Source organism: Antedon bifida, chromosome 2, assembly GCF_963402885.1.
Source record: "Antedon bifida chromosome 2, ecAntBifi1.1, whole genome shotgun sequence".
Lineage (NCBI taxonomy): Eukaryota > Metazoa > Echinodermata > Crinoidea > Comatulida > Antedonidae > Antedon > Antedon bifida.
Window position 1 is genome coordinate 18872489 of NC_136227.1, and position 12534 is coordinate 18885022.

The 12534-nt window shown below is 33.4% G+C and overlaps 1 protein-coding gene across 3 annotated transcripts in view; it reads right to left on the minus strand.

Annotated features, from left to right (window-relative positions):
- The window catches only part of LOC144835091 (rabphilin-3A-like), a 53487-nt gene that overhangs the window by 3490 nt on the left and 37463 nt on the right, over positions 1-12534 (minus strand). The window contains exons 6-15 of one of the 3 annotated variants that reach the window (XM_078690124.1): positions 12304-12460; positions 11564-11665; positions 10764-10952; positions 9023-9082; positions 7434-7637; positions 5405-5559; positions 5087-5196; positions 4662-4788; positions 3773-3927; positions 3585-3666 (exon numbers count right to left, since the gene is read on the minus strand). In XM_078690124.1, the coding sequence (XP_078546250.1) occupies positions 3585-3666; positions 3773-3927; positions 4662-4788; positions 5087-5196; positions 5405-5559; positions 7434-7637; positions 9023-9082; positions 10764-10952; positions 11564-11665; positions 12304-12460 (1341 nt within the window). The remainder of the gene's footprint in view (positions 1-3584; positions 3667-3772; positions 3928-4661; positions 4789-5086; positions 5197-5404; positions 5560-7433; positions 7638-9022; positions 9083-10763; positions 10953-11563; positions 11666-12303; positions 12461-12534) is intronic. The other 2 variants (XM_078690126.1, XM_078690125.1) reach the window with 2 other exon arrangements.

Consider the following 12534-nt stretch of genomic DNA (forward strand, 5'->3'; position numbering starts at 1 on the left):
GAATTTTGTTGCACGCATATCTCTCATCCTTGTCAACATAAGATTGTTTAACTTTGTCAAAAGATTGACCTGTAGCTGTAGATGTGCAAGAAACTTCGTTATATGACGTTAGAGTCGCGCAGCGTAAGTTACGCGCGATTTTATGAATTTCAATGATTGATCATAGATTATAAACCAAAAGTCATTTTGTATTGACACTTGGTGAAAATTTAAGTCATATCATGGGAAAACATTCTATGGATTAAAAATAGCATGTTTCACAAGAAGTTACGCGCGCACGCGCATTTAAAATTTCAAAATGCGCAAAATTAATTTCTATTCAACTTTCTACGCTGATCATGACATTTTGAGCATGTCAAAAATTCCCACACGCGCGAAAAAAATTACGCGTAAGGTGCGCACGGAGCATGAAAATCATGTGTTTTTCTCTTGAATTATAATTTTACAGTCTTTCCTAGTCATTTTAAAAGAGATTGACATCATTTCAAATTAAAATGACGTCATACGAACAGGTTGATTTAGATCATTTGCGCGCGTTTTAGTTGCAAAAGTGACAAAATATTGTCAAAATTATGTCTATCTTTAATCTATTATAGCTCCTCAGGATCATCCATGACCCCCATTTTTTAAATTTAATATGTAAGCAGATATGTTGTAGATATGAATTCATGCAGAATCTTTACCCCTCGGATGTTATGACGTCATCGTATGGCCACACGAATGTAAAATATAGGATTTTTTACTCTTTCGTTATTGCTCATCACATTAAATAGAGCGCATCTCACTTTTACGTGCCCAAAATTCTTCAATTTTGTTTTAATGTAATTATTTAGATAATTATCTTCTAAAATTGTTATCTTTATATGCCAATTTGATGACGTCATCGTGTTAATAATTGGATTTAAAAGATGGGTCTCGTAATTTCGTCTATGCTACTCTGTATATAACATACAGTGTATTCTGTAATCACTGTAATATGCTGTATGCTACAAAATAGGTACAATTCAGCACTGTAAACATTCTTAATTCATGTCATAGGATGGCATAATAATTGTCGAAGTTCATATAGTTTAAAGTATGTGCATGTTGCGTTTGCGCGGATAACCCAAACTCGTCAAAGTGACGAGTTCAAATCTAGTTTTTCTATCTTATTCTTCTTTCTTTCCCGGAATTTTGTTCGCAGCGTATCTCTTATTCTGGTCAACATAAGATTGTATAACTTTGTCAAAAGATCGACCTGTAGCTGTAGATGTGCAAGAAACTTTGTTTCATGATTTTCGAGTCGCGCAGCGTAAGTTACGCGCGATTTTATGAATTTCAATGATTGATCATAGATTAAAAACCAAAAGTCATTTTGTATTGAAACTTAGTGAAAATTTAAGTCATAACATGCGCAAACATGTTTTACAGAAAGTTACGCGCGCACGCGCGTTTAAAATTTCAGAATGCGAGAAATCAATTTCTAATCAACTTTCTGCGCGTTTCATGTCATTTTGAGCATTTCAAAAATTCCCAAGGGCGCGCAATTCTTTACGCGCGCGTGCACATAGCGCAAAAAAACATTTTGTTTTGCGTGATTTTTGTTTTTTCAGCCTTTTCTAGTAAGTTTACCAACTTTCAAACAATTTCGACTTAAAATCATGTCATACGAGCACGTCGAATTGGACAATTTGCGTGCGTTTTTTATGAAAAAGTTCCAAAATTTGTGAAAATTATGCCTTTTTTTAAATAGTCATAGATTCTAAACTACATAGTGAATTTTATTTTTAATTACATATTCTGAGAGTAGATGAGTTGTAGATATCAAATCATGCATCGATATGGCTAACCGGACATTGTGACGTCATCGTATGTCCACTCGAATATTAAATAGAGGATGTTTGTCTCTTTCGTCATAGCTCATCACATTTAATAGAGCGCATCTCCACTTATCCTTAATCCATTTCCCCCCATTTTTTTATATTGTCTAGGTCAATCAATTATCTTTCGCATGATATACCATTTTTTAATTTGTGATGACGTCATCATGTTCAAAATCGTCAATAACTTTGGTCACTTATTTTCACCTATTCTGCACTGTATGTAGTACGTATACAGTATATAGTGTATACTGCATATACTTAGACGTGACGTAAAATAGAGAGCGCACTAACATTTTTTCAATGGCATAATCGTTATACTGTGCGCAATATTCTAACGTATGACGTGCACGTGGCGTTTGCGCTGCGGATAACCTAACTCGTCCGTAGTGACGAGTTCAAATCTAGTTTAACTTATACTTATATTTAAGATTTTTACCATTTAAAGAAGAAAAAAATTATTGCATTAAATCCATATAGTATTTAAATTTACATAAAATTCAGTTTGTGACCTTAAATTAAATCAAAAAAACGTAGGGAATGTGGTTTTTATGGACAGTCTTATGGACATACTTTTTACTGCAAAATGTTCTTTTTGATTTTAAAAAAAAGAAAAATTGTTTTGATCACCAAATAGTAAATTCTAAGTGAAAAAAAATGATAAGCAAAACACAGTGTATAAGTATAGAGGCACCGCGTCCGCTCGTATCATGAAAAAGGCCTGGGAAATTAGTTTGACAGTTCGATGCACTCAGTGCGCAGGCTAGGTGTTATACCTCATGCATCTTCATGTGTTGTCAAAGTAGTTATAGTGCAAATGCACCTTTGGCAGCATTCATATTTAAGTTCTTCTTCACCTATATGGATATTGTTGTAAGTTTTCCATGATCCAAGTTATCTAAAGGTCTTCACATCATTAAATTTGATGTTGTTTATGCTGATGATAGTGTCAGGGTATTTTCCATCTCTTTCATCTAACCTGTTGATGATCATGGTTTCAGTTTTGGTTAGATTCATCTTAAGACCATTATTGTAGTGATCTTTGTCTGGAACTTCACCACTTGACCATACTTCAGTGAATAATTGGTACATGGTGTCAATTACTTCATTTAGTAAAGGACTGGACGTTTGCAGGACATCAATATTAATGTCCAAAGTTGATTTGCGTGCTTTGAGGTTTTTTATGGCATTCAATACCTCTTCTTTGGATGGTGGTAGATCATCAATGGTTTGATCATATTTTGTAGGGTAGTGATGTAAGGTGGTGGGTCTGCAATTTCCTTGGGGATTGTCAGGTTGCTTTGATCTGGATTGAAATGTTGTTTATATTTATTAGTGTTTATATATACCGTACCCAAATTACCTTCATCAGGGAGTTCCCCTGACCTGACGTTCACATGCATTGAACGCAAAAAACGTTATCCTACTGTAGTGTCTTTTAAATGGCTTTTGATGTTTGCTAGCGCTGTCATTTCTGGCGAACTAGAGGTTATTATTTATCATGAATTTTATGTGCGAGAGTACCATTCCCGGGCATCTAGGGATGTCATTTAACAAATTTTTGCCCCATGGTGGTGCATTTGGCTCAAGTACTTGTTTTCAAACCCTTTATTGTCCAATCCTGAATCCTGATCATGGAAGAAATAAATAAATTATTTCCTTCATGGTTCAATGAACGAATATAAAAATAGATTTGATTATTTTGAATTATTTTAAAAATCATACTTCATGAAACTCTGGGTTAAGAGTTCGCTTCTTGACGCTGGTCTTGAACCTATACTTCTTTCCTTGGTCTGGTTTCAAACACCTAAAATGAAACATCTGGTATTAATATATTATATAGTAAAGCCTACTGGTGACGGATACAGTGGTGGAAGAGTATCTGTGTATATATTATTACAAAGGTTACTTACACCTTAACATAAGGGTCTGAATAGCCATTCGAATCCATAGATGCTAAACCAGCGCAGCGTACAATGCCTACCAATAGTTGTTGTTTAGACGATATGTATTTCAATGAGATGAGAATTTTTCCTTCATTTTCACCAATTTCTTCATCTTTATCTAACTATTAATTAACAGATACAGAGCATTAGTTATTTAGTATTTTGTCAACAAAAGTTTATAACATAGCAGTTGGGTGCAAGAACGAACTGACTAAACATGAAATTACCAAGAGCAGGAATTGGGAGACATTGAGGCCACAAAATGTAGGAATGGGAAGATTATGAAAAAATAAAGAACAGGAATGGGGAAACATTGAGGCCACAAAATGTAGGAATGGGAAGATTATGAACAAATAAAGAACATGAATGGGGAAACATTGAGGCCACAAAAGGTGGGAATGGGAAGATTATGAAAAAATCAAGAACAGGAATGGGGAAACATTGAGGCCACAAAAGGTGGGAATGGGAAGATTATGAAAAAATAAAGAACAGGAATGGGGAAACATTGAGGCCACAAAAGGTGGGAATGGGAAGATTATGAAAAAATAAAGAACAGGAATTAGGAAACATTGAGGCCACAAAAGGTGGGAATGGGAAGATTATGAAAAAATAAAGAACAGGAATGGGGAAACATTGAGGCCACAAAAGGTGGGAATGGGAAGATTATGAACAAATAAAGAACAGGAATGGGGAAACATTGAGGCCACAAAAGGTGAGAATGGAATGAGCAATGGAATATCTATGACAACACCAACAAAATAGGCAGACTGATAATGGAAAATACAAGGAGCAGAAATAGGCAGACTATGAGGACTAGAAACAGGGATAATTTGACTGTATATTTTATCAAACTTACAGGTAGAGGCCTTTGGAGGTAGACACTACATGTCTTGGTGGTATGGGGAGTCAGTTTCCTTAATGCTAATCTGTGCTCTCCAATAAAGTCATTGTGTCCTAATTTGTCTTCATCCATTACAGTAAGTCTGAAAGAAAATTAAAAATACTTAAATTAAATGATATAAATTCAAACAATAGGGGTGTTTTGTCACTATAAACAAGTAAAGTTAAGGTGAATAATAGGTCTATAAGGTGATAACTAGCCAAACAATGACATTGTCTATTGCATTGTTGTACAAAACAATTGATATCTATCAAGATCTCTATAATGTTTGTGGTAGAACAATCAGTCAGTCCATCTGTTTGTTATAGGCTTACTGCATTGTAGTAACATTCATGTTGCCAAATTATTTTGGTAAATGATATTTAAATAATTAACATTACCTCAACGTCTTTCGTTGGAGGTCTTCATCAGTTACGCCAAAGTATGTCAAAGTTTCATTAAACTCTGGGTTTAAGGTCTTGCTCATTGTTTTTGTTCTCAGCTTAGAAGACTGCAAAATAAAAATCAACAGCAATTGTAATTACTGAAAACTAATTATGCTAATTAAGACCACTTTTTATGTTAAAATTACCACCTATTCTCTTTCTGTAAACATTTGTAAACTTTCTGCATTCAAAACTATGAATTAATGAATCAATTTTGTATTAAATACATTTTTAAAAAGTGAAAAAACATGGTGTATGAGCACATTACTTTACCTTTGATGCCCCGGGTAGAAGATGTAATTTGACATATGGATCTGAGAAGCCATTAGAATCCATTGCTCTTAAGCCTTTTGCTCTGATGATAGTGCAGTGAAGAACATTACTTACAGCATCATATAAAACAGAGAACTCCAGTGTACCGAGTGGTGCTAAGGAAATAATAAAATTATTATGCTGATAATTTAGTTTAAGAAATACGCAGAAATACAGATCCAATGACATTAACTCCAACTGTAACAACTCATTACAAAAGCGATACAAAAATCATAAAAGAAATTGCCACAGAAGGGGAAGCAAAACTTGTGCAGGTAATGACGACCCAACAAAATCCACTAAAATTAAAATAGCATTTAATAATGAAAATAAATTAAGACCTAAATTCGAAAATTTCTTAATGATAATAACATTCAGATATTTGGGATTGTCAAAACTTTTTTGAAAAACGAAATGAATGTTAATATTAATAACTATCATCTAACTACCATCTGCCAAAAGCAGAAATGATAGAGGTGGGGGCGGAATAGGTGTTTATATTTCAAACAAAATTAAAACTTTAGATGATAATATCTTATGATTGTTTATCAGACACAAATGAAAGATTATGGGTAAAGGTTAACTTCGGAAATAATTAAGATCAAAAACGAACCAGACTAGGCATAAAGCTCTTCTATTAAACACTTAATATTAAACTCAAAATTCATATGCAGTCCTCCATTCAAAACCCAAATGTTGGAATAATAAATTGAATTAATCACTATTTCAAAATATCTTTGATTTGATTGATTGATTGATTGAAAGAAATAAACTAAACAATTGGACTGCCAATTCATTTGTAGATGTTGATGCCCTTTGGGAATCTTGGAAAAATATTTAGCAGCAGCAACCAATGGTATTGGCATTAAAAAAATTACTAATAAACGAAAACCATTACATTACATGGTTTGATAATGAGGTACAAAAAGCCATCAAAGATAGGAAACTGGCAGCTAAGCTTCACAGACCAGGCGCGGATTTAGACGGGGGATAAACAAGCTTTAGCACCCCCTAAAAGCCATGTCTTTTTAAAATAAAATAATGACTATTTTTATTTTTCTGCAACTCGACGGATCGTTTATCAGTTAGGCTAGGCCCGGGCCTAGTTTAATGAAGTTGCACAAATATTATTTTAATAAACGGTCGCGTGAATAACAAACATTGTGTCTCTCAACGTTTGAAGAATACAAGGAAACTTTTCAATAGTACGTATTCGGTGCACGACCATGTGGGTTCCGTTTAGATCGCGAGAGAGATACAGTATATACTTTTAGTGACTCTGCGCTGTCACTACATACAAAAAACAGTCAATGATAAGCAGTTTCTTTCAACCACAGCTGTAAGTTATGCAGTTTTGTTGCTTGACAAAAAACACATGCGGTCTAATCTAGGTCTTACAGTATGTTCGTATACATATTTTGTTTATGGCTGCATTCACTGAAGCTGCTGTTTTTGTGTGTGAGATTCTGATGGTCATCAATAAAAAACAATCCCTAAATCTGTCTTGAAAATGTCAGATAGCAACATTTTTCTAGGGCCTTCGGCCCATCGACCCGTCTGGAGTCCCTTGGCAGCCCCCTGGCCCCCAGCCACTGGTTGCTTACAAGCTACTCCATATATATAACATCAAATCAATATTCACATAATTTCCAAATGTAGTAGTAAGTGATGACAACTAACAGCAAGTCAAATTAAGTATTTCAAGGGCAGTATTTTATAGTGCTGAAAAATGATAAGCCTACTGTACTCTTTCAACTTCTGATGATTGGGATAAATTTAGGGAATGGCAATCAGGATGATATTCAAACCCACATACTGTATAGAAATTGGTTCTTAAAGCAGATGAGCATAAACAATGAACCAGCTTTGGAGACCATTTCATTTACAAGGTCCAAAATAAGATTATTTTCTAATAAAAACTATTATCCCACGACCAAGTTTTTACAATTAAGACCATGCTAAGCTGGTCTCAAAATGTTATATATCTTACAGTCATCAGGACTAAGGTCCATCTGTACTGGGTCAGCTAGACCTAAGCCTCCTTGCTCATGTCCAGCCATTGAGAAGCCTGATGCTGAATAATCTGTAAATGCTTTGTCCATATCATCATGAGACTCCTGAGATCCTTGTTTTTGTGGTGGTGCTACATTTGATGTGCTTCCAGCAGATCTAACAGAACTTGTATGGCTTAAGTCTGTAAACAGATAAATATCTTTCATCAACAAAAAATACATATTGTGCTTTATGATCATTGCTTAAGTTCTTAAAAAAACATTTTAAATTTGTAAAATTTAAAAATAAATGAGCATAGAAGATAAGAATGTTTGCCTTTGAGACCTTAGTATTTTACATAGATCATTGAGGGGACACCTCTATTAAGGAGACAATTGCACGCTAAACAAGGTCAATTTTTAACAATACGGGCAGGGAGACTTTATCTCCAACTCCAACAATTTTGAGTATGTCGAATGTTTAAGTTAGTCCCTATAATTGGATAAATTTGTTTTCCCATCACAAAAACAAACAAAAAAGAGCAACATAATTATATTCATTTAGATAATAAATTATAGTACAAAAGTGTTAAGTTGTAAAATTCCATGAGTTGATCCAGTTTATTACCGGTACTGTTAATTTTGACATATCCTTTTTTTTTACTTTCAGTTGTTGGTTATTGTTCCCTATTAAGAGGAAAAATGTTTTGGGTCTCGAAGGTGTCGACGTAATAGTTCTACTGTATTACTGTCTGTAATCAGAAACAAGTTTTACACTAAAAAAAAAAGTAAAAGCACTACTGTATTACTATCTATTGTAAACAGAATAAATAAATTTACTCTAAAAATCAAAATAAAAGCACTATTTCATATAATTCCTATAAAATAGAGTACAAATTTATAAACTTATACATGAAATAGAAAAGGCATTTGATGCTTTTAGGTTGAACCATTTGGACATCTATGGAATTAAAATGAATATTGAAATTACAAAAGGAAAACAGCATGCAAATGGATTAAACTTTACATATTAATAGTTGATTTCAAAATACAGATCATACAAAATAAATATTTATATATAACAACAGTTTTTATTGACCATTTTTGTTAGACCGCCATGTTTTGAGACTTTTTTTGTTTTCTGAAACACAACATAAAATGATTTAAGTCACAAACACAATTTGTAAAGTATTGACAACCAGAACAAGCAACATCGATTTGCACTTGCAACCAAGCTAACAGATATTATAAAACACCTGCTGAGATTCTTGTAATTTGTTTTGAGTCACATGGTATTTGATAATTAAATATGTATTAATAAATAAATATATAATAGTTTATGATACGAAACTACCATGTATGATCGCCTTTGCAAAACATGCTGTTTTTTACTCAATGAATTTTACAAAAAGAATTGAAAAAAATATGTATTAAAAAAAAATTCACAAGATGAAGATAGATTTTACTTGATACCACAATGAAACGAACCAATTGTATTACATAAAACATGAAGTGCAAGGTTAAAGTTATGGTGGCATCTGATATGAGCTGTGTCATGCTATAATACATCATGCCATCAGCTCCTTACCTGAGAGAGAGTAATTAGTGCTAGATCGAAATGATCGCAAAGAGCTTGTACGACTCAAATCTAAGAGAAAGAATTAATAGCAGAACAGGCTGTGTATGCATACAAGCAATGATAAGGTGTCCCAAGATAAATAGTAACAAATGTAGTGCACAAAAGTTAAAACATTAAAGAAAAATCAAGAAAAATGCATTCAAATGAATTGAAGTGACATCACAAGTTGACATCACATTAATACAGTGTTAGGTTTACACAATTCTCCTCATAAATAAATGCATTTTACTTGAAAACAAACACATTGTTATTATAATATCAATGATAAAATTATTTAAAAAAAATATTGATATACTTAAATGATGTGCATTAACCTATATAAACCTATATATCAGTAGTAACATGCATAATGTACTGTGTGTACAGTATGCAAGAACAAAATCTTTCAAATTAAAAAATTGCATATACTAATGAGATACAGATGTATCTCGTTAAAGACTACCAAGGATATAAGATTACACTGGGTTATAACTATATACCTTGGACAACCTGGGTTATTGGGCTACATGGATTATTAAAGTACTTGGATTAAGACTAACTAGAAAAGGTTACATGGGTTATAACTACTGGGTTTAGACTACATAATAATAAGTAATAAGTCTACTTTGGACAACCTGGGTTATAAGACTACTTGGGTTATAAGACTACTTTGGCTATAAGACTATACCTGGGTTATAGACTACCTGGGTTATAAGACAACCTGGGTTATAGACTACCTGGGTTCTAAGACAACCTGGTTTCTAAGACTACTTGGTTATAAGACTACCTGGGTTATAAGACTCCTGGTTATAAGACAACTTGGGTTAAAAGACTACCTGGGTTATAAGACTACCTGAGTTTAAGACAACCTGGGTTATAAGACTCCTGGTTTTAAGACAACTTGGGTTAAAAGACAACCTGGTTTCTAAGACTACTTGGTTATAAGACAACCTGGTTATAAGACAACCTGGGTTATAAGACTCCTGGTTTTAAGACAACTTGGGTTAAAAGACAACCTGGTTTCTAAGACTACTTGGTTATAAGACAACCTGGGTTCTAAGACTATCTGGGTTATAAGACTATACCTGGTTATAAGACTACCTGGGTTATAAGACTACCTGGTTATAAGACTACCTGAGTTATAAGACTCCTGGTTATAAGACAACTTGGGTTAAAAGACAACCTGGTTATAAGACAACCTGGGTTCTAAGACTATCTGGGTTATAAGACTACCTGGGTTATCAGACTACCTGGGTTATAAGACTACTTGGGTAAAAGACTACCTGGGTTTAATAAGTCTACCTGGGTTTAATAAGTCTACCTGGGTTTAATAAGTCTAACTGGGTTTAATAAGTCTAACTGGGTTTAAAAAGGCTAACTGGGTTTAATAAGACTAACTGGGTTTAATAAGACTAACTGGGTTAAGAGTACCTGGTTTAAGAAGAGTACCTAAATATGGTTGGTTATAAGACTATTGGATAAGACTACATGGGTTATTAAGGCTCCTGGGTTATAAGAATACTGGGATAAGACTACCTGGTAGTCTTCTTACATAAACAATTTATCTGGGTTATAATCTATATTATAAGGGAAAGAATTTGTTTGGTTGTTCATCATACACATTTTTTCTACTCCACATTGTGTATCAAAATGACCATCTTGCCTTTATAAGAACTTCAAGAACAAAAAACAAGTATGGAAAATTGCATACCTGCAGTATTTGTTGGACTCTTACTTCGATCATCACTGTCGGATTCTTGTTGCGTACTTTCTGTAGCACTAGTAGCACCAAATCCCATGCTGCCAAGACTTGTCCTGCTTCCTGTTACACCAGCTCCATAGATACCTATTAACTCATTGTGGCTGGAGCTGGCAATGCTTAGATTGTCATTATCCTTTGCTATACAAACAAAAAGCATGTATTATAAATCCTAATTATCTCTGTCAAGGAGGTTATTAATGATTTGTCTGTCTGTTAGCAAGATTACGTCAAAATGGATTTTGTAGTATGCAATCAATAGTTCTGATCTACACAGGATTTTCTGCTTTTAGTTATATTTTTATTACCGGCCATTATATATACGTCATAATTAGTTCATTTATTTGTATTTTGTATTGATTTGTATTTTGTATGTATATTTGTTAATATCTCTGCAGTGTATATAAGAGGAATTTCTGATGTATGTTTTTATATATTGAACCAAATAAAGAATAATAAAAATAATTTTAAAAAAAATAAACTTCAGGTCATCCATCATCATATAAGATCAAATATGTGCGCATTCAACATGCATGTACATGCCCTTATAATGTTTTAACTGGGCAAAATCAATCTTTCAATAATACAGTATGTTTCAGACCATTTTAAATATTTCATATATTCGCATGGATGTGTATATTTGTGAGCATGCACTGTGCAGAGCAAGTAAATGTAGACTCAAACTTTGAAATGATGGTCACAATTTGTATACATTTTTACCTTCTGACTGCTTTTGATAAATAAAAACTTACTTATTGCACCACCGTTCCTTTTGTTCAACTTCTTTTTGCGAATAGCAACTTCATCATCAGAACTACTTGATGATTCTGATTCACTTTCACTGTGATAAGCAGCTAAAAAAATCATACAAATCAATTATTCAGTATATGAGTATAGTATGCGAGAGTATAAAATATTTTGGATATATATATATATTTATATAGGCCTACTACCTAGCTAGGGATGACGATGTAACATTAGCAGTTATTAGCATACATTGCCTGTTGATATTTTGTATCAATATTAAAATAAAGAAAGAATTATGAAAATTTGACTTGTAGTTTTCGAAATATAGGGTCCAAAACATCGTCGAAAATAATCATTTTTAGCCACGAACGAAGTAAATAAATTGCGCCCTCAGTAGGCAATTGTATGAACTTTAAAAATCTTGTAATATATTTTGTAATATCAACGTTGTAAATTTCAATACATTATTTTCCCGTGTTTTGGACATGCAGCCCTCAGTACATCATGACTTCACTTTGTGTTGATTCGCGTCAAGTCAACCAATCAAAGGGCAAGAATCCAAAATCATTCAAGCGTGAGCCTTCTTTTCCCAGACATGTCGAAGACATGGAACACACTATACACTATTTCTTTACAGAAATATTTGTCCAAAGTTTATTGTTTTAAAGATTATTCTCCCTTAAATTTTAAAATCTTTCTTCGATTAATTAAACCGGGTACTTAATCAACAATTAGTATGACTTACGTCGTGATCGTCCTGCAGTACGCTGCTGTCTATTACGTAAAGTAGCAGCTGTTCTGCTTGGTCCCATGGCCTGATACTTGTCGGTGTCCTGCCGTTTTTCAGGAATCACATATTTAGGAATTGCTTTGAAGAACCAGGCTCCAGATTTTTTCCACAGCTACAGATAAATTAATAACTATTAATATTATATATCTTTGGGTTAATCAAAAGTATCTACGATATGAAATGAAA